The 21,298-nt window shown below is 33.7% G+C and overlaps 1 protein-coding gene and 1 pseudogene across 1 annotated transcript in view; both read right to left on the reverse strand.

Moving 5' to 3' along the window:
- Positions 1–21,298, reverse strand: part of ARIH1 (ariadne RBR E3 ubiquitin protein ligase 1) — a 95,422-nt gene that overhangs the window by 49,669 nt on the left and 24,455 nt on the right. The window contains 1 exon segment of the mRNA XM_006922650.3: positions 10,447–10,514. Within this exon segment, the coding sequence (XP_006922712.1) occupies positions 10,447–10,514 (68 nt within the window).
- Positions 815–1,682, reverse strand: LOC102898294 (annotated as a pseudogene).

The raw sequence follows: 21,298 nt of genomic DNA on the forward strand, positions 1-21,298 counted from the left end.
ACATTTGCTTCTCTCATGTGCCTGGGTACATTAACAGTGTGAGACCATCTTAATCCAAGGTTTGAGATTTTCTGGGCCACCCAGATGACATGATTTTTAATAATTGAGATTTTATTGGTTGTTTTGAGAATAAGTACACATTCAATTTGCATACAATTCTTAATGTACGTACCAAAAACCTAAGTCTAAGTCATGTAGTTGTGATTCCTTTCTAAACAGTTATTCTGGTAAATTTCCAGCTTAAAATTTGGAGGCTAATTTTCCTCAGTAGAATATGAAGTACCAATATCTTCAAATGTTGATATGCCATCAAAGTTCCACTAATTCGCAATATCATATACACTACATAATCGAATTCTCAATCTTTCATAGCACATTAACAAAGTTACTAGGAAAATTGGATTACCATGACAAAGATGTTAAGCAGTACACAAAATTCTGACAGAGAGATCCAAGATCATGTTGTGGTTTTCTTTAAGAAACAATTCTACTGAAAACATAGGAACAGAAGTCATTTAAAACGCTCAACGAATTGGTACAGCCACTGAAAAACAGTATGGAGGTTCCTGAAAAAACTAAGAATTGACCTACCATATGATCCAGCAATTCCTCTACTGGGTATTTACCCCAAAGACTTGAAAACTCATATCCGAAAAGATATTTGCACACCGATGTTCATAGCAGCGTTATTCACAGTGGCCAGGACATGAAAGCACCTGAAGTGTCCTACGATAGTTGACTGGCTAAAGAAGCTGTGGCAAATATATATAAAATGGAATATTACTCGGCCATAAGAAGAGATGAAATACTGCCAATTGGGACAACATGGATGGAACTCAATCATGCTAAGCGAAATAAGCCAGACAGAAAAAATTGAAAATCACATGATATCACTTATATGTGGGATATAAACCTAAGACCAGAGAGTAGGGGGGATGAGGATGGTGGGAGGTAGATGGAGAAAAAAATTAATTAAAATCATTTCTTCAATAAAAATAAATTTTTAAAAAAAACGTTCAAGACATTAAATGAACGAATGACTAACATGCTTGTGTTATATATGGGATATAAGAACTACCTCCATCTATGGAATATTAAACTAACACCCAAGACAATCAAAGTCTCCCATATTCATTTTTTTATATTATTATATATTTTAATAATACTCATTATTTCCTGGGTGTACCAAAAAATAAACAACCAGCAAATAATTTCACCTCTTAAAAGCATTTATACTTTAAAAATGGAGTGAGGTGGAATTCCCTTCCTCTTCAAAATATTTCTAGAGCTACGAAAAAACTCGCATTTATAAAATAGTTGATAGAAACTCTCCACTGATTTGTACAAGAAGGGAGACAGGGACCTCTGATAGACATGGTGTATGACATTAATCAGACTTGGCTTCTTTCTCTCCTGATTCATCAGAGGCTGCACACCTCTGATTTTTAGTTTCTCCATTTTTTGCAGGTAAGTCTTTAGTTTCTTGGTTAGCCACTTCGGCCTGTTTTCCTTTTGCTACCCCTTTCCCTTTTGTTTGTACTTTTTGTCTGATTTATCCTTTCCTGCCACTTTTTTGGGCTTCATTTCTAATTTTACAAGAGCAAGTATAGTTACAATTTTGCTGATCTCCTAGACTTGTCCTTTGCCACTGCCTCAGTGGATACGACCTTCCTCTAGGGCATTGTGGGGGCAGGCCAGGGCGGAAGCTGGGCTGCTTGGCAGCTGCCGCTCCTCTCGCCACCTAAACAACCTACTGGGACCATGACCAGGGTGGTGGGAGAACCTCTATCTTCAGTCTTTAGAAGAGCTGGCTGACCTAATCCTCACTCTGGGTGGGCCTAGGACTCCAATTTTTCTTCCCATGCAAAGGGCCAACAAAAAAAATCACAGCTTCGTCTTTTCTGGGTCAGCATACACTTCTAGGACAAAGCAAAGTGGAAGACTTGCTTCATTACTCTAGATTCCCAGATTCTCTGAGGCCTTAATCCTCTAATTCCTATTTTACTAATCCTTTGATGTATAATTTTTAAAAAGATGTTCCAATATTCTACCTACTTAGTGGATAGAATGGTCCGAATTAACAGAAGTTTCAAAAAGACTCCTATATTTTCTTAGTTAAATCTCTACTTTTATCTCTTCTATCTACATTTTGCTTTTAATTAGCTGTCACCATCCTAAGTCAGGCCAACATTTTTTTGACCTGGATTATTAAAATCATTTCCAATTGGTCTTCCTGCCTCCAATGGGCTCATATTGTTACTAGATTCCCTCCCCCTCCCACTCCCTCCGCCCCCACAGTAATGCTCTTACATCACATTTCTCCATAAAACAGCCTTCAAAGCCTTTCCACTTAACAGGAAAAAAGTCCAAATTAATTTGCTTAGAATTCAAGGTCCTCCATAATGTGCTTCCTATTAAATCCATCCAATCATTTCCCTTCTATTTTTCATGTATTCCAGCCACTCTAAGTCTCATTTCCATTCAACATATGTTCCTTAAACTTCCTCCACACCAGGAAATGTTTCCTGAACCTGAATTGCTCAGGTTTCTATCTCCCCCTGCCCTTCCAAATACAATCAAATGCCATCTCATCAATAAATCCCTTCCCAATTAAATCAGAAATAACCTTTAATATACTCCCATAAAGTTTATCTCTAAGAACCTTGAGGGTAGAAACTGTGTATGATACACTGTTGTGTCTACCTCTTCACCAAACTTCTGCTCAATATCTTACACACAGCTGATATTCGAAAAATCCCTGACATTTATGAAGTAGTCAAGTTGTACAAAGACTAGAGATAACAATGGATAAAATAAAAATACCTTCACATACCAGAAGTTAATTATGAAACAATATATTATTACTAATTTGGCTATCATAGTAACATAGAAATGCTAACTCTAGTACTCACCAAATGGGTATTAATGCTTCAGAATGAAAAATGGAAAGCTATTTTTAACACAGTCTGGAAAGGATTAAAATCAGTCTTCAATATTCTTTGATTACACCAGTCTGTTAAAAGTAGTGAGTTACTGACCACCTACATTTCCCCTTGCCTCAAACATGCCGGTTAATTTATTAACATCCACGTTATACACTAGTAACTAAAATGAGTATTAAAAATTTCATAAAATAGGCCTTTAAGAAAAGAAATACATTGCAGGAGAGAAGATACTGACTTTTTACTTGTTTCCAACCTGAAGAGCTTGATTCTGGGAGTTTTGCCTGTAACTCCTGCCAAACTGAAATCTAATTTACATCCATGCATAATTTCAATATAAGTTCTATTACAGAAAAGAAAATCTAGAAATGGCTAAATTTAATTAAAATATTTACTTAACACTGATTACATATTAGGAGTTCTGTTAAGTGTTAGGAATGAAAGATGAGTTAGGATAACTCCTGCACAAAGAACTCTAATAGAAATGGTGAAATATTAAATCAAACATATATTAAGATGCAAAGGAATGATTAACTCTTGAGAAATAAGAAAAGCCATCTTAGCCATCTTAGAAGTAAAGCTTAAATTCTGAAAAACAATTAGGAAAAAGGGCAATAGGAAAGGCATCCCAGGCATGGGCCAATGACAGTACAATTTTAAAGATGTTCCCCAGAGCTGCGTAGCTAACAGCCTACTTTGATACCCATAGAAGCCCTGTGTCAGACAAAGAAATCATTTTCAAAGTTGAGGCAACACAAAAATGAATTTGGTAACCACCTTAAAAGTTTTACCTACTAAATATATGAGAATGGAAAGAAAGATATAAAAATAAAGATAAGATGTCAGACAGACAGAGCTGGATTTTTTAAGAGTTGTCATAAAAAAGAAAGGGAAAGGACAACACACTTTCCCAGCCTTTCCTGCTGGGAGGATTCATACCTAGCAGGACAGGTTGACCTGACCTAAGGTTTATGAAAAACAAAGTAGTTGAAGAAGGTTCAATGAGAAGTTCACCTATCAATGGGATAAGGAGATATCCAGCTTCCAGAGGCTGCAATAGCAGAAGTACTAGTTGTGTGATCACAGGCCCAATATTGATGATATAAGCTGTGTGGCCTATGCCCAATGGCAACAGCAAGAGCGCTTCCACTAAAATAGTGAGACACAGTGATTTTGGCATTTTCCTTGCTGCACAGCTTTCATGGCTAATTCTCAGTCTTTAATGTCTTTTTCCCTTAAACCTATACAATTTGTTTACAACAGGAAATCCTGATGGATACACCAGGAAAGGAAAAGAAAGTTCAAGACATGACAGATGAAATAATGGAAAGAACATCTCCCCAAAATTATGATAGGATCAAAGCCCAGACAGAAAGGTTTTGCCTTAAAGTAGAAGACCAGATATAGTCATAGCTGAACTTCTGAATCTCTGATTTGCGTTTTTCTTCATCTGAAGTAGCATGGTAAGAAACTAATGAGTAGAAAAAAGTAATCTATAAAACAGAAGAGAAATTAATCTATGGTGTAAAAACACTGAAGGCTGGGTATGGAAGAAACAGTCAAAGGTCTGGAAAGCTGCTATTAGAGATAAAAGAGACTAAAAAGTTAAAATGTTTCCTTCTCCACCAGCTCTTCTTATCCCACACCTCCCTCATCAAAATTTATTTTTAAAAAGACTTTATCACTCATATTTCAGGTCAGGACAAATTTGTTTAAACTGTGAATTAGAAGTCTGGGGGCAAAGAAGAGGAATTATTGGCAAGAATTTACTTATACTTCTATTTTCCTCACTGGTCAGAGGCTCTGGCTCACTAATGAATAAAAGAAAAGAACATTGATATGCCTGGTATGTAGAAATGAGGAAAGAGGATAAGTCAAAATTTAAAATATTTTACAATTTTGACGAAGATAAGATTTATCTTCAAGGATGTTAAAATGAATAGAAATAATACTTGAACACATTCTATTATTATCAAGTGGGAAGCAAGATTTTTTTTAATGCTACATAACAAAAATTACTGGTCATACTGTCTACCTCTTGTGATTCCTGGGATTCTAAATAGTTATAAGATTTTTATACTTCATTTTGTTTATATACATTTAGTATCCTTCATTTTTATACTCAAGAATTGGGAGGTACATAGTGTCACTGAAACTAAGACTCCTTACATTCTGTTTTTGTTTGTTTTTTTTTCCATTTTCCAAGGGTATTAAGGTGTACATGTTGGGGGAAGGAACGGAAAGGGGCCCTGGTTTTGGCATTTTTTTTAAAGTTCTCAGGTGATTCTAATATACAACCACTTTAACGGTTTATCAGTTGATTCTCGAGTTCCCTAGGTAGGTGATTAATATTATCTACATAAAATTTCTCTTCCTTTCTAATCTTCATACCACTTTTTAAATTTTCCATTTATTATTTTATCAGAACTTTCAGTACATATAAAATGGTGGTGACAGCCAGTAACCTTGTTTGATTTTAATGGGCATGCTTCTGTTTCAACATTAAGTATAACTTTGCTGTAGATTATTAGTTGATACCCTTTATTAGCTGAGAAATTACCTTCTTAGTTTGCTAAAAATTGTTTTTTTCTAAATCATGGATTAATGCAATTATTAAATGCATTACTGGCATTTATTATGCTTACATTTTGGTTTCTCTTCATTAACTTGTTAAAAAGTAGAAAATGCTCTAGGTGAGTTATTTTCCCACCAATGGTGACCTATTCTTCTCTATTCCTAGGAGAAATCCTATTAGACCATAAATCCAATTCAATTATTATTTTATTTATGAATTCAACAGCTATGTTCATAACGAAGATGGTTTTCTTATGTGGTCGTCTTTGTCAAATTTTGTAATCAGGGGTTACTTTGATTTGACTAATATGAATTAATGATCTATATTCTGAAATAACTTTCAGTAGGACCAGCAGTCCCTTGAAGGTTTATTAGATAGAACCTGCCCATAAAATCATCTAGTGCTTTCTGGGGAAGAAGTATGTATCTTTTAGTATATTTACTACATTTTTCCATGGTTATTTTTCTACTTCTTCTTGGGGGGCAATTTAGGTAATTTCCATTTCTAAACTTTCAAATGTATTGGTAAAAGTGGTATACAGTAATCATTTATAATTATGAAATAATTTTCCTATCCGTAATTATGCATTATTCCCAGTTTTATTTGTGCCCTTTCCCCCTACTCCCATATTTGCCAAAAGTTTATTACAAGCCCCCTTCGAAATAGACTTTACTTTTTTTTAGAGCAGTTTTAAGCTCACAGCAAAACTGAGCAGAAGGTAGATTATTCTTATATACCCCTATACCCACACTTGCAAAACCTCACCCACTATTAACATCTCCCAACAGTGTGATACATCTGATACAATCAATGAACCTATGTTGATATATCATTATCGCCCAAAGCCCATCATTTACATTAGGGTTCATTTTGGTATGGTACATTCTATGACTTTGGACAAAAATATAGTGACGTTTTTCCACCATAACAATTTTATACAGAATAGTATCACTGCCCTAAAAATCCTTTTGGCTCTGCATATTCACTGCCCTCCACATCGACCCCTGGTAACCACTGTTGTTGTTGTTGTTGTTTTACTGTCCATAGTTTTGCCTTCTCCAGAATGTCACATAGTTGGAATCTTACAGATTGGCTTTTCATTCAGCAATACACATTTAAGGTTCCTCCATGTCTTTTCCTGACTTGAGAGTTCACTTATACTTAGCGTTGAACAACAAATTCCATTGTCTGGAGGAACCAAATTGATTTCTCCATTCACCTACTGAAGGGTATCTTGACTGCTTCCAAGTTTTGACAACTATGAATAAAGCTACTATGAACAACTGTATGCAGGTTTTTGTGTGAACCTAAGTTTTTAATTCATTTGGGTAAATACCAAGAAGGCTGACTGCTGAATTGCATGGTAAAAGTATATTTAGTTTTGTAAGAAATCACCAAACTGGAAGCTAAATGGCTGTACAATTTTTCATTCCCTACCAGTAATAAATGAGAGTTCCCACTGCTCCACATCCTCATCAGTATTTAGTGGTGTCAGTGTTTTGAATTTTGGTCACTTTAATAGGTGTATAGTAGTATCTTATATTAACCAGCAATAACCTAATTATAAAAGATGTTAGTAACCCTTCATATGCTCATTTGACATCTGTATATCTTTTTTGGTGAGGCATCTATTCAGATTTTTGCCCATTTTTTAATTGGATTGTTTTCCTATTGTTAGATTTTAAGAGTTCTTTGTATGTTAGATTTTAGGAGTTCTTTGTATATTTTGGATAACACTCGTTTATCGGATGTCTTTTGCAAATATTCCCTCCCTGTTTGTGACTTGTCTTCTCATGCCCTTGTTAATTTCTTTTAAAAATCCATTTCAAACAGCTATCTTTTTATTTATGTTTGTTCTTGATTTCATTATGTTGTTTTAAAATATTCCACTCTCTTTGGGTTTATTCTGTATTTTTCTAACTTCCAATTTCAAAGGCTTAGTTTGTTTTCTGCCTCTTTTTCTTTTTCTTATAAAGATATGAATACTGTAAATTTCCCTGTACGTCTTCACCAGCATTCTATATTTAAAGTTGTTTTCTTTTTTGGTTTCTAAGAGTTATTCGAAAGTGTGAAAATAGAATGTATATATTTATTTTTCTTCAAATTTATTATAACCTAGAATGTGACCAATTTAAAAATAATATACTCTGAAGGGTACCACATACTAATACATATTTTAAATTCTATGTTTATTTACTTATAAACAGACTAAAAGAAAACAGTGTAAGAATAGTTATATGCCAAGAGAGATAATGGAGATAGCACAAACAAAACAACAATAAAGTTTTTAGAATGAATAAAGTCGGATACTGTTGAAATAAAAAATTCGAGATGGCTAAATAGCAGAGTGGATGCAGAGAAAAAGCAAGTTAGTAACAAAAATACCAGAAGTTTTAAATTTTTTCTGGTATATAGTAATTCATATTAGAATAAAATTCCTGATGAGTTAAAAAAAAAAAAAAAAGTTAGTGAATTAAAGGTAAACCTGAGGAACTTTCACAGACCAGAGTAGAAAGACAAAGATGACAAGTACATAAGTATTTTGAAAAAAATCAGACTTGGAAAAGAGATCCAGAAGTTTCAACATGTGATTAACATTAAAGAAATAACAGCTAAGAATTTCCAAAAACCAAAAACATGAGTTCTCCAACTTAAGGGTCCCAAAGGCTTCGTTTTCAAAACCTACCTCAAAAACTCAGAATATTAAGAATTTCTCTTAGGACACTCAAAAATTTATCACATCTGAAACTTGACTTAAATGACTATATTCTAGAGGGAAAAAACGTTAAATTTGGAGAAAACAATGGGAAGCAAGAAGACATTTTAAAGAAGTTAAACATGTTGAATAAAAAAAATAAGATCAAATGAAAATTTTAACTATCAAGCTAAAAGAAGAAAGGACAGAGAGGAAAAGTATGCTATAATTTTTGTCTTATGCAAGGCATAGATATAAATACTGCAATTAAATGTTATAAACTTAAAGTTTTAAGGATGCATATACAGATTTTAAGAGTGACCACTAGAAACACTAAAATATTTAACTTTGAAATTATTGTTGGGGGGGAGCGGGAGGAGAGAGGCAGGCAAGAAAACTTGATCAAGGCAAAAAAATAACTGAAGAAAAACATGGTGAATATAAAACACAACTTACAATTGCAGTAATTAAATCTATACATATTATCATAAAATAAACGGTGGCAGTGCTAATATCAGATAACATAAGATATGATGTGAAACTCATTAAATGAGACAAAATAGTGCATAGTGATTTTAAAAACACTAAAGATTTATAGGTACTCTATAACTTCAGAATATATAAAACAAAAATTGAAATTAACAAGAAACTGAAAAGTTCACATACACAAGTTTCCCAGAAGTCATCTACTTTTTAATTCATACTTACCAAAATTAAGCAGAAAATTTATTTGAAAAATGGTTTCAGCAGTGTCAACGGTGTTATAGAACAAAATTCAGAATGTCTTTGGAGAAATACATTAATAAGAAACAAACTGTAAATTACGTCTAATTCATTAGAAGAGTATCACATATAAACAATGAAAACTCTTCCTAACTGGTGTCATAAAATATGCCTGAAAATAAATATTACCAAACTTAAGAAGTATCACTGACTTCAAAAAAGATGGTGAGATCCATGGGGCTAGGTGGTGGGTTGGGGAGGTCACATTATAATCATACTAATTGTAAGGAACACTTTATTCTTCATGAACCCTGCGAAAGCTGTAATAGATAGTATGTGTTTAAGAAATCCAACAAACATGAGTTTGAGTGCTAACTCCTTGTGTAACGAAACTGAGATAAATATATTATGCTCTAAGCCTTAGTTTCCACATCAATTAAGTAGGTATAATAGTTTCTAGTCCAATAAAGCTATCGAGAGGATAAAATGAAATACTGTCTGGCACAGAGGGCTCAAAAATTGATTTATAATTGTCACTGTTCAATTGCAGTTGGGGTACAAGGTGTGAGAAATTGGGTAATATTCTTAGTATTATTTTAATATCTGTTTTACAGAGTACTTTCAATGTTTAAATCCAATGGGAAATATTTTCATTTATTTCTTACATTTGGGTTCTCAGTTCCCAATCACTAGTTGTAATTTTTTATTAAAATGAGGATTGCTAATTTTATTTTATTTTTTCTTTCTAGGATTGCTAATTTTAGACAGAATAAGGCTGAGAGAATAGAGGCTGTCACCTATCACCTTAACAAGTACTCCAAATTTCCAATCTAAGGAAGAGAAAATGATTAAGAATGTCATTAGTACTGTCATTCTACAATCCCAGTAATTTCTTCCCTTTTAGACCAAGAAACATTTTCAGAGGAAAAATACAAAAAATATCCAAGGTAATAAAATCCTGCACTCAAACCAGAGAACTAGTTCAAACTAGGTCACCTGATCTGGTGACCAGGATACTCTGATAAACTTTGTTTTTACTGAATGTCATTAATATATCTAACACAGCTTTAAAGGATTATGGGTAAGAAATTTTAAGTAATTAAAAGATCTATCAAGTGCTTCACTAAAACCTACTTTTAATTCTCAGTATTCAAAAGTCTATGTAACCAGAGGATAGGAGGTAGGGGGGGAGGCAGATAGGGTAAAAGAGGCCAAATACGTGACGACATTGAAGAATTGAAAATAAATTAATTTTTTTAAAAAGTATAGTAGAAGATATTGAAGCAGAGCCCCATCTCACCTCCAAAATAAAACAAGAAACATTAAGTCTCAGTTCCCTTGACATTAAATTTATTGCAAAATTTACAGATTTATTAAAGCAGATACTACTTGCACATTGGTTTGTTCACATATCAGTATATAAACCAATGTCCTACTTTCTTCTCATAAATTCTGTTCAATGGACTTTCTGTGTTACTTCTAAATACAAAGCTGATATGATAGTTCCTTACCTTTCCATTAGCTTCTCTTTATCCCAATTGAAGTGGCTAAGGAGTATTCTTGTGATTGTTGCTGGATTCTATAGGGGGAAAAAAAGTCATTTTAAGGTAAGAGCACTTCATTGACATTTAGTGAATTTTTAGGTTGAATTTAAATTTCTGAAACACTCCACCCAAGTTTCCCTTCCTAAGATATTTCTTTATTTCTCTAAGAAAACACAAAAATTTTAATTATAAGATCAAAACTAATTTAAAATAGTAAGCCACACTAATATGGCAGGATTCTATAGGATTCTAAAGCAGAATTCAAAATGAGACAAAAAGTATTTAAATGAAAAATTACTGTATTAAATCAAGCAGAAATTAAAATGAACTTTTATGCCATTAAGATTTAACAGCTGCCACATCGGCACACTATTAACAGAATTTCAAATACCTTAAGTACTGAATAGTTTAAATGATTCCAAACCATTTTGAGTCAGATGGTCCTTCAAAGATATTTAATAAAAATGACAAAATATCTGTACTGAGTAATAATTTATGGAGTGTAATCTTAGGTTATTTCATTTCTGAAAGGACAGACTAATGCCATGAAATAAAAACTTTACTGTCCCATATCATTCGATGCTGTCACAAATATTTCCATTTCCCATGAAATCAGTAAGCTTACCATTTGGGTAAGAATTTTAACTTAAAATGCCATGGTGCCTAAGAGATGAGCTAAGCCTGACTAGTTCAAAGACACCAGAGCTAGTTACAATGTCAGAGTCAGCTTATTTGGATTTCATGGATAATTTTATTATATCAATATTTCAAAAAAAGTTGCTGTACATAAAACCTTTATTTCACCACAGACTACAGTATCAGTTAACTACTGATTTAGTTAAAAAATAATCCCATATAAAAATCATGTCATTAAAGAAATCTCTACCAGGTTTTCTTAACAATACCACTTGTCACAGGAAAATACACACATATTCATACCCTCAAAAGCCAAAGATGACATGGTAAGTCCTACCCATCTACCTACCACTCCAGGAACAATTTACTAATGCATCTAGTACTCCTAACTTAACCCAGACTTCCTGAAGAATCCTCCTTTAACACAGCACTCTAGACAGACAATCTGCCAGAGTTGTTTAATATGTGAAAAAAAAACCTATTATGTGATCCTCAATTATAATGTTTATTTGTACAGAATATATAAACATTGTCATGCCCAGCTCTTTCTTAGAAATGGGATTCAACAATTTATTAAAAAAAAAAGAAAGAAAATTTCCAGAGTATGACAACAGGTTTTCACAATAGGATTTGTCTACCATTTAAATAAAGTTATTCATTTAGATTTAGGCATATGCAAAATAAAGGCAATAATCCTAACAATTAGGAGAATTAAATCTAGCAGTGTTCACTAGAATGGTGTGAGTTACTTTGTAGCACCAGATACACTATATTTTCTCCCACTAGATGGAGTGCTTGGGGGAAAATGATCTAAGAATTGTTAAGTCTCAACTTGCAAAGAAAAAAAGGGAGAGGAGGGCAAATGCCCTCTGACTTGTTGCGAGTGCCTTTTCTGTTTGAGTTCTAACATCAAAAACTGGTCCCAGCCACAGGTTTCCAAACCTGCTGTTAATTCATCAAAAATTACTGCAGTAAGTTGTTTAAAAACCTGGATTTCTAGGTTCCACTCCCATGTTTTTATTTATTAGGTTTGGAAGTATTACAAATGCAATAAGACAAGAAGAAAGGCATAGAGATTAAAAACAACAACAAAAAACCTGCTGTATTTTTATAGACTAGCAATAAATAACTGGAATTTTTTTTAAAGTATCATTTAAAATAGCACCTAAATATGAAATATTTTAGGTATAAATTTAACAAAATATGTGAAGTATCTGCATGCTACAAAATACTGATGAAGGAAAATTTTTAAAACCTAAATAAATGAAGAGATATACCATTTTTGTGGATTTGGAGACTCAATAAAAGTTGTTCCTCAGTATCCACGGGGAACTGGTTGCAAGACCACCCAAAGATACCAAAATCTGAGGATGCCCAAGTCCCTTGGTGTAGAACAATACATACAGCTGGCACTCTGCATTCACTGATTTCCAATCATGGATCAAAAATACTATTTTCAAACCTCAGACGGTTGAATCCTCATATGAAAAATCTACGGATATGATAGGCCAACTATAGTCAAAATATTAATTCTTCCCAAAATGATCTACATAGTCAACACAATACCAATCAAAATCTCAATACAATTTTTCAATAGATGTAAACAAATGATTTTAAAACTTATGGAATAGCAAGGAAACTAAAATAGTCAAAGTAATTTTCAAAAGACCACCACCTGACTTCAAAACATACCATAAAGCTACAGTACTGGCAAAAGGATAGATACAGAGATCAAAAGAGTAGAAGCCAGAAATAGATCTACATAAATATGGCAAAGTGATTTATTACAAAGATGCTGAAACAATTCAATGGGTTAATTCAAACAGTGGTGAAATAATTAAGACATTCCTGTTTTAAAAATCAATTTTAACCTATACCCCAGACTTCATACAAAATTCAGAACAGATATACCTACATGTAAAATCTAACACTATAAACCTTCTAGGAGAAAATCTTTGTGACCTTGGGTTAGGCAACCAGCTTTTGGAATGAAAAGACATGCCACAGATGGGGAGAAAATATCTGCAAATCATACATCTGACAAAGAACTTGTACTTAGAACATATATTTTAAAAATCTCTTAAAACCTAACAAGAAGAAAACAAAAAGCCAATTTAAAAAATAAGCAAACAATTTCAACAGACACTTCAAAGAAAATCTACACAGAGGCATAAAAAAAGTATATGAAAAAATGCTCAATATCATTAGTTATTCGAGATACACAAAAGTGCTATGGAGTATGTGGTGCAACTGAAACTCACACACTGCTGGTAGGAATGCAAACGAGTACAGCCAAAAAGAAAAAGATTAGCAGTTTCTTATAAAGTTAAATATATACTTACTACAACCCCCATACCTCACTATCAGGACCTGACCCAGGTGAAATGAAAACTTATGTTCACCTAAAACCTATAGGAAAATGTTTATTAACAGCTTTATTTATACTTGGCAAATATTGGAAACCAAAATGTTCCATAACTGGGGTATGAAAAACAAACTGTGGTACATATTCATAAAATGAACTACAACTCAGCAATAAAAATACTATTGATACATATAACATATGAATAATCTTAAATGCAAATTTTCTGTGACAGAAGCCAGACTCCAAAAGGCTATGATTCCATTTACATGACAGGATGGAAAAGGCAAAACTATATGGATGGTGTACAAATCTCTGGTTGCCAGTGAGGGTTTGAACAAACAGGGAAGAAAGAGGGACTCTTATAGGGAATAATGATGGAACTGTTTTGTAAGTTGATTGTAGAGGTAGTTATACAACTCTAGGCATTTGTCAAAACTCATGGAATTGTATACCCAAAAGAATAAATTTTATTGTATGTAAATTAAAATATAAATGTAAAATATTGAATTATAAAAGTAATCTAACCTGCACTAGAGTACCTACAGTAGGATTTCTGACAGTTAAAAGCATGAATGTCAAAAGGGCAATGCTGAATAGAAGGAAGAGAGATGTGAAATTATTTACTCTCAGGCACTTTACATACATTATTATTTCATTTAATCTTCACATCAATACTTAATGCAAAGTAGGTATTATTTACTTTTTACAGATGAGGTTAGAGAGGTCAAGTGACTTGATTCAATATAAAATAGGTAAATAGAATCTGAAGATTAGAGGGAATTTGTAAAAATTTATGCCTGTAGCATCACCTCAAAGATTGTGATTTAATTGCTCTAGGTCAGGGCCTGGTGAAAGGAAAGAATCTACCTATGTGCACTACCAAAATTCATAATTAGTTCAGCGAAAAGGCAATTCAAGCTCTTGGTTAAAAGAAAAAAGAAAAAAGAAAAACCTTCTTCATTCTGTTTTTATTGTGTTCCTCATTTTTTAAAGATACAAACAAACCAAACAAATATAGTTAATGAGCAAAATAACTATTATCAGAAAACTAATACTAGCAGAGGTACATTTAACTTTTAGGACAATAAAGCAACCTATAATCTCATATATCTTCTAGTCATTAGCTCTAAAACAACAGTTTCCCAATTTGGCTACATATTAGAATCTCATGAGGAACTTCAGAAATATCAATACTTGGACTTTGCTACCAGCAATTCTGATTCAATTGTTTATTGTGGAATATGGATATCTGTATTTTCACCCCAAGTTTTCATCTAAAATTCACCAAATAATAGCAAAATGCAGTCAGAATTAGCAGCTACTATTCTAAACAGTTCCCCGCAATGGGGGCTCTGAAAAGTAAGGTATATATGTAAACTCCCATACGAATATAAAGTATAATATTTTAGTAATCTGAAGAAAATTACAGTCTAGGGTTACAGGAGCAGTGTTTGCTTTGAAAGTTCTCTTTCTGCATTTTTAAAAGGTGGGTGTAAATATGTCAACTGTCCCAGCTGAGGCTTAGAAATCAACGCACTATCAACCACTATCCTTTGGTCAAGTGGTTCTAACTTTGGTATAGCACATTAGAATCATCTGAGCAGGATGTGCAGGACACACCCAAGCCAAATATATCAGAATTCTGGAGAAGTTAGGGAGATTTCTTAAATCCTAATTAACATACAGAGAAAGGCCTCCAAAGCCTAGCTTTTTATTCATTTCAGTATTTGATGTAAAAAATAATTAAATAGGTTACAGGCTCCATCTCAAAACTCAGTTTGACAATTTTTCTACACAAGAATGGGTTCGTGTTTCTAAGATAGTTTCTATCTAAGCTTAATTTATGAGTATCTTAAGAGAGCTGCTGATAGCCCAAAATTTATAGACTATTGTTTTGTTATGCCTTCTTAAACATTAGAAACCCAAAAGCCATGAAGTACAAAAACTTCTGTATAGAAATATTTGTAACACCTATAACGAAAGGTAAATAAACAAACATACATGTCAATAAAAAATGGACAGTTTATGAATTCGCACAATTGGCTAAAAATAAGAAAACATTCAATCTCCTTAATATAATGAGTTTTTAATCTACTGCAATGGCTAAGATCTTTAAAAACTGGTAAGGTCCAGTGACAAACATTTAGGGAAATGGCCCATAACAAGTTACTGAGATGGCGATTTTGGTGAAAACTTTTGTGAAAGCGGTTTGGTAGAACTGATCAAAACTCTAAATGCAAATGACCTAAGACCTAGAGATTCCACTTCTAGGAACCTACCCAACAAAAATACACAAGAGTAAAAGGGCAGGAATAAGAAATTTGACAATGCAAATTATTTGGAAACATAATAAAGCAAAAATAACCTACATTTCCCCAAGAGACTGTCTATAAATCATGCTGTACTTGTACTTAATACAATACAGGAATATCTGCTTTATTGCACTTTGCAGATATTGTTTATTTTACTAATTGAAGGTCTTGTGGCAAGTCTGTGTCAAGCAAGTCATTGGTTCCATTTTTTCCAACAGCATTTGCTCATTTCGTGTTTCTATGCTGCATTTTGGTAATTCTCACAATATTATTATTTTATTTGTTATGGTGATCTGTGATCCATGATCCTTGATGCTACTATTGTAATTGTTTTTGAGATGCCATGAACTGTGCCCACATAAGATGGTAAACTTAATCATTAATGTGTGTGCTCTGACTGCTCCACCAAACCAGCTGTTTCTTCCTCTACCGCTTCCCCTTCTTCAGGCTCTCTCTCTCTCCTAGGGCCTTCCTATTCCCTGAGACACAATATTAAAATTAGGCCAATTAATATTCCTGCAATGGCCTCTAAGTGTTCAAGTTAAAGAGTTGCAAGTCTTCCACTTTAAATCGAAAGCTAGAAATAATAAAGCTTAGTAAGGAAGGCATGTCAAAAGCCCAGATAGGTTGAAAGCTAGGCCTCTTCTGCCAGTTAGCCAAGTTGTTAATGCAAAGGAAAAGTTCTTACATGAAATTAAAAGTGCTATTTCAGTGAACATAACAATGATAAGAAAGTGAAAGCCTTACTGCTGATATGGAGAAAGTTTTAGTGGTCTAGATAGAAGCTACGACATTCCCTTAAGTGAAAGCCTTATCCAGAGCGAGGCCCTCTCTTTAATTCCACGAAGGCTGAGAGAGGTGAAGACTCTGCAGAAGAAAGTTTGGAAGTAGCAGAGGCTGGTTTATGAGGTTTAAGGAAAAAACACAAAAGTGCAAGGTGAAGCAAATGCTGATGTAGACACTGCAACAAGTAATCCAGAAGATCTAGCTAAGATAATGAATGAAAGTGGCTACATCAAACAACAAATTTTCAATGTAGAGGGAACAACCTTATATTAGAAGACGCCATCTAGAATTTCCACAGGTAGACAGAAATCAATGCCTGGCTTCAAAGCTTCAAAGGACAGGCTGACTCTCTTGTTAGAGGCTAATGTAGCTGGTGACTTTAAGTTGAAGTCAAATCTCATTTACTATTCAAAAAATCCTAGGGCCCTTAAGAATTTTACTAAATATACTCTGCCTGTGCTCTATAAATGGAACAACAAAGCCTGGATGAAAGCACATCTGTTTACAACATGGTTTACTGAAAATTTTAAGCCCACTATTCGGATTCACTGCTGAAAAAGAAAAAGATTCCTTTCAAAATATTACTGCTCACTGAAAATGCACCTGGTCATCCAGGAGCTCTGACAAAGATGTACAATGAGATTAATGCTGTTTTCCTACACATGGACTAAGGAGTAATTTTGACTTTCGAGTCTTATAATTGAGGAAATACATTTCATAAGGCTATAGCTGTCATAGATAGTGATTCCTCTGATGAATGTAGGCAACGTAAATGAAAGCTTTCTGGAAAAGATTCAACATTCTAGATGCCTTTAAGAACATTCGTGATTCGCAGGAACAAGTCAAAAAATCAACATTGACAGGAGTTTAGAAGTTGATTCCAACCCTCATGAGTGACTTTGAGGGGCTCAAGACTTCACTGGGGGAAGTAAAAGCAGATGTGGTGGAAACAGCAAGAAAATTAAAAGTAGGGCCTGAATATGTGACCGAATTGCTGCAATCTCATGATAAAACTGTAAGATGAGTAATTGCTTCTTATGGATAAGAAAACGTGGTTTCTTGGAATCTACTCCTGGTGAAGATGCTGTAAAGACTGTTGAAAGACAACAAAGGATTTAGACTATTACATAAACTTAGTTGATAAAGCAGCAATAGGGTTTGAGAGGACTGATTCTAATTTTGAAAGAAGTTCTACTGTGGGTAAAATGATAACAACAAGCACTGCATGCTACAGAGAAATCGTTTGTGGAAGGAAGGGTCAACTGATGTGGCAAATTTCAGTTTGTCTTATTTTAAGAAACTGCTACAGCCACCTAACCTTCAGCAACCACCACCATGATCAGTCAGTCAGCACCCAACAAGGCAAAATCCTCTACCAGAAAAAAGATTATGTCCTGTTAAAGGCTCAGATGATGGCTGGCATTTTTAAGCAATTTTTTAAATTAAGGTATGTTCATTTTTTTGGACATATGCCATTGTACATCTAATAGACTACAGTACAGTGTACACGTAACGTTATATGCACTGGGAAAACAAAATATTCATAGGACTCCCTTTATTGCAATATTCATTTATTGTGGCGATCTGTAACCAAAACGACAATAGCTCTGAGGTATCTGTATTATGCAGCAATTAAAAAACCAAGGACAAAAGAGATCTGTATGAACTGACATGGAAGGATGAGAGACCAATGAGTAAAAAAAAAAAAGTTATTGAGCAGTGTACAACATTCCAGTTACATATTTAAAAAAGGTAAATTTCTACGATATAGTGAATGTGCAATTTAAAAAAAGTTTCAAAGGCTATAAAAGCTGTCCCTGAGAGTTATCCTTGAGGACTGGTTTCAGAGTAGGGTGAAACGGTGGGGTTTTTTTTCTACTTTATGGACATGAATAGAAATTTAAAATATTACTTTTATAATAACCATAAAGAGTAATACAGGCCTTGCTATTCAAAGTGTGATCCACAAAATCACAATCAACTGAGAATTTGTTAGAAATGCTGAATCCTAGGTCCCAACCCACATCTACTGAATCTTCATTTCAATTAGATCACCAAATTCCTGAGGTGATTTCCATCCACATTAAAGTTATGTTGAGAGCTTCATATACTAAAAGTCACTAAAAGGCTTCAATATAATTAATACTTAGTCAATGACATACAATAAAATAAATTCTTTATGTATCCAAAGTTCATACAGTACCATAGGCAAAATGGAAGAAGAGTACTATCTTGCCACCAAAAGATTCTCTGGACTTGGATCAATCAGGATTTGGTGCAGGTGACAGAAACCACTAACTAAATATTTTAAACCAAGGCAGAGTTAATAAAAGAAATTAACCGTTAGGAGGACTGAGGAATGGGGCTATAAAACTATGTCTATAGGAAATGATACAACATTACACAACTGAATCATGAGGAGCTCGCCTCAGTCAAATGCTTCCTGATAACACAGAAAGGTGAAGAACAGATGGCACAATGCTGTATTTCTGATACTGCAGAAAAACCTCACATCTTCACAACCCAGCAAAAAGAGGTGGGGCAGAAAAGGGAAGAAAATTGAACTCCTTTCAAATTTCTCACACACACATATATTTGTCAGCTATTTCATATCTAAAACCCTAAATGCAAATAGTTTGAGAAATAAAGTTTCTGGCTTTCTAGCCCAGTAGTACAGACGAGTGCTTAGGAGGGTTGAGGAAGACGATCAGAATTCCCAGATGATTTTAAAGCTATATGCATTTAAAAAGAATCTGTAACTAAACAATACTAATCCTTGAAATTTCCAGTTTTGAATATTTCCTTCTAAGCTGCTCTCAGAAGAAGAAGGTCAGAGAGAAAGGAAAAATTTTGAGGGTAATTAATGTTTTTGAGAGACTTTCCCATTGAAGATGCTTCTTGGAAGATTTGGCAAAAATTTCACTTTCACTCACTACTCTTGGGGATTATTCAAAACAAAATTTAACACTGACAAGTTTTGACCAACTATCTTTAATTCCATACATCTATGATACTTAATTCCAAATTCTGCTCAGATAAGCATTTGAACTACAAATGTAATTCTGATGTATCAAAACTTGTTAATGAATACACCTAGCCAACTACCCATCAACATCTCAAACATGGCTTTGCTGTTCTTCACCTGCATTTTAAGAAATTACTTCTATGTCATCTTAAATTTGGAAAGTCAAAGATTTCACCTCTACAGAATGTCAAGTGTTTAATCAGAATTTAATAAAATAAAATGTTTCTGTAACTGTAAGGAAGGATACTAATACTGTGCATAATCATTTGATTTATTCTGTAAAAGTTCAACCTAAACCAATGGGGGTGGAGGATGGAAGGGATATATTTACATAAACAGTAGAAATAATAAATAAGGTAAAAATTCTATTTTACATTAGAAAAACAAACTCAGGATTTAAAATAGCACTCCCCCCCCCCCATATGCTTTAGCATCTACTTGACCAAGAGCCAAATCATTTCCAACAAATATAACTCTAGTTTTAAACCACCAAGACCCATTCAGGCAAGATTTCCTTAGATCTTAAGTCTCCTGTCCATTCCCTGAAGGAGGGCAGGGGGTGGTGGTGGTATCTTATAAATTAAAAAGGGTAAAAACTAAAAAGGGTGAAAACTAAAAAGCTAAAGCCAAGAACCAGGTAACTTCAATTCCAAACTACTTTGGCATAATGGAGCTAATCTAAACCACGAATGAAGATTCTATATAGATCACCTCATTCTACTTTACTATTTTTGTGGTAGTTCATAATTGTAAGAGATAATTGATGTTATTTAGTAGCCATCTCAGTTATCTATTCATGGTCTCACCTCAGAGTTCCAACTGTCAAGCCCAAAATATCAGTATTCTACACAACTATTGGGGCACACACTGAAAGTGTTCCACCAGTCATAAAACCAAAACATCTGAGTGACTTCAGTGTACTGCCATTTCACTTAACACAACCACTAGCCATCTCTAAATTACCTAGAGATGGTATACAAAAATTAAATTAGTTCTGTAAAGTGAACTGCAATACCATTAAGAAGTCTTGTATGTAGTTACCTCTACCTCTGGAGGCACTTAGAAAAAAAGATACACATACATTCCCAACAACTTCTTAATAATGAATTTTAACAGTAATTGAACTAGCACTTTCTCAAACCATATCTTTTTACTAATATCCTTCCCTTCCCATCATAGCAACTCAAAATAAGTAGCAGGATTCGGATTATCATACTCTGTTTCTACAGTGCACACAATATTGAATATAAACATGAAATTACCTGAAAATCATAGTGCTTATTTAAAAAGAGTGTGGAGTTTGATTTAAGTAAATTTGCATCTCACAAACTTTTTTCTTAGAAAAATTCTATAAGAAAGCTATTGTAAGTTTTTTAAAGCCCAAAAAGTAGTCATAAATCCAAATGATCTCGAAATAAGACACAAATATACTCCTGTACTATTTTTAAAAAGTTTTATAACCAAGCTGTAACAGGACATGTACATCTTCAGTACATTCATTTGCCAATTATTCTCAAAATACACAGCTCAATGATTAAGAATCACGAAAAAGGAACCCGTGGTATACACAACCGGAATCTTCTTTCATGAAGGCTTATAATAAATTCTTGGACTAAGAACACTTCTACATACATTTACTGAGGGAATTTTACAAAATGAAAGTATGTATCACCTTTGATTATGGGCTTGAACTAA

Source organism: Pteropus alecto, unplaced genomic scaffold, assembly GCF_000325575.1.
Source record: "Pteropus alecto unplaced genomic scaffold, ASM32557v1 scaffold38, whole genome shotgun sequence".
NCBI classification, from domain to species: Eukaryota; Metazoa; Chordata; class Mammalia; order Chiroptera; family Pteropodidae; genus Pteropus; species Pteropus alecto.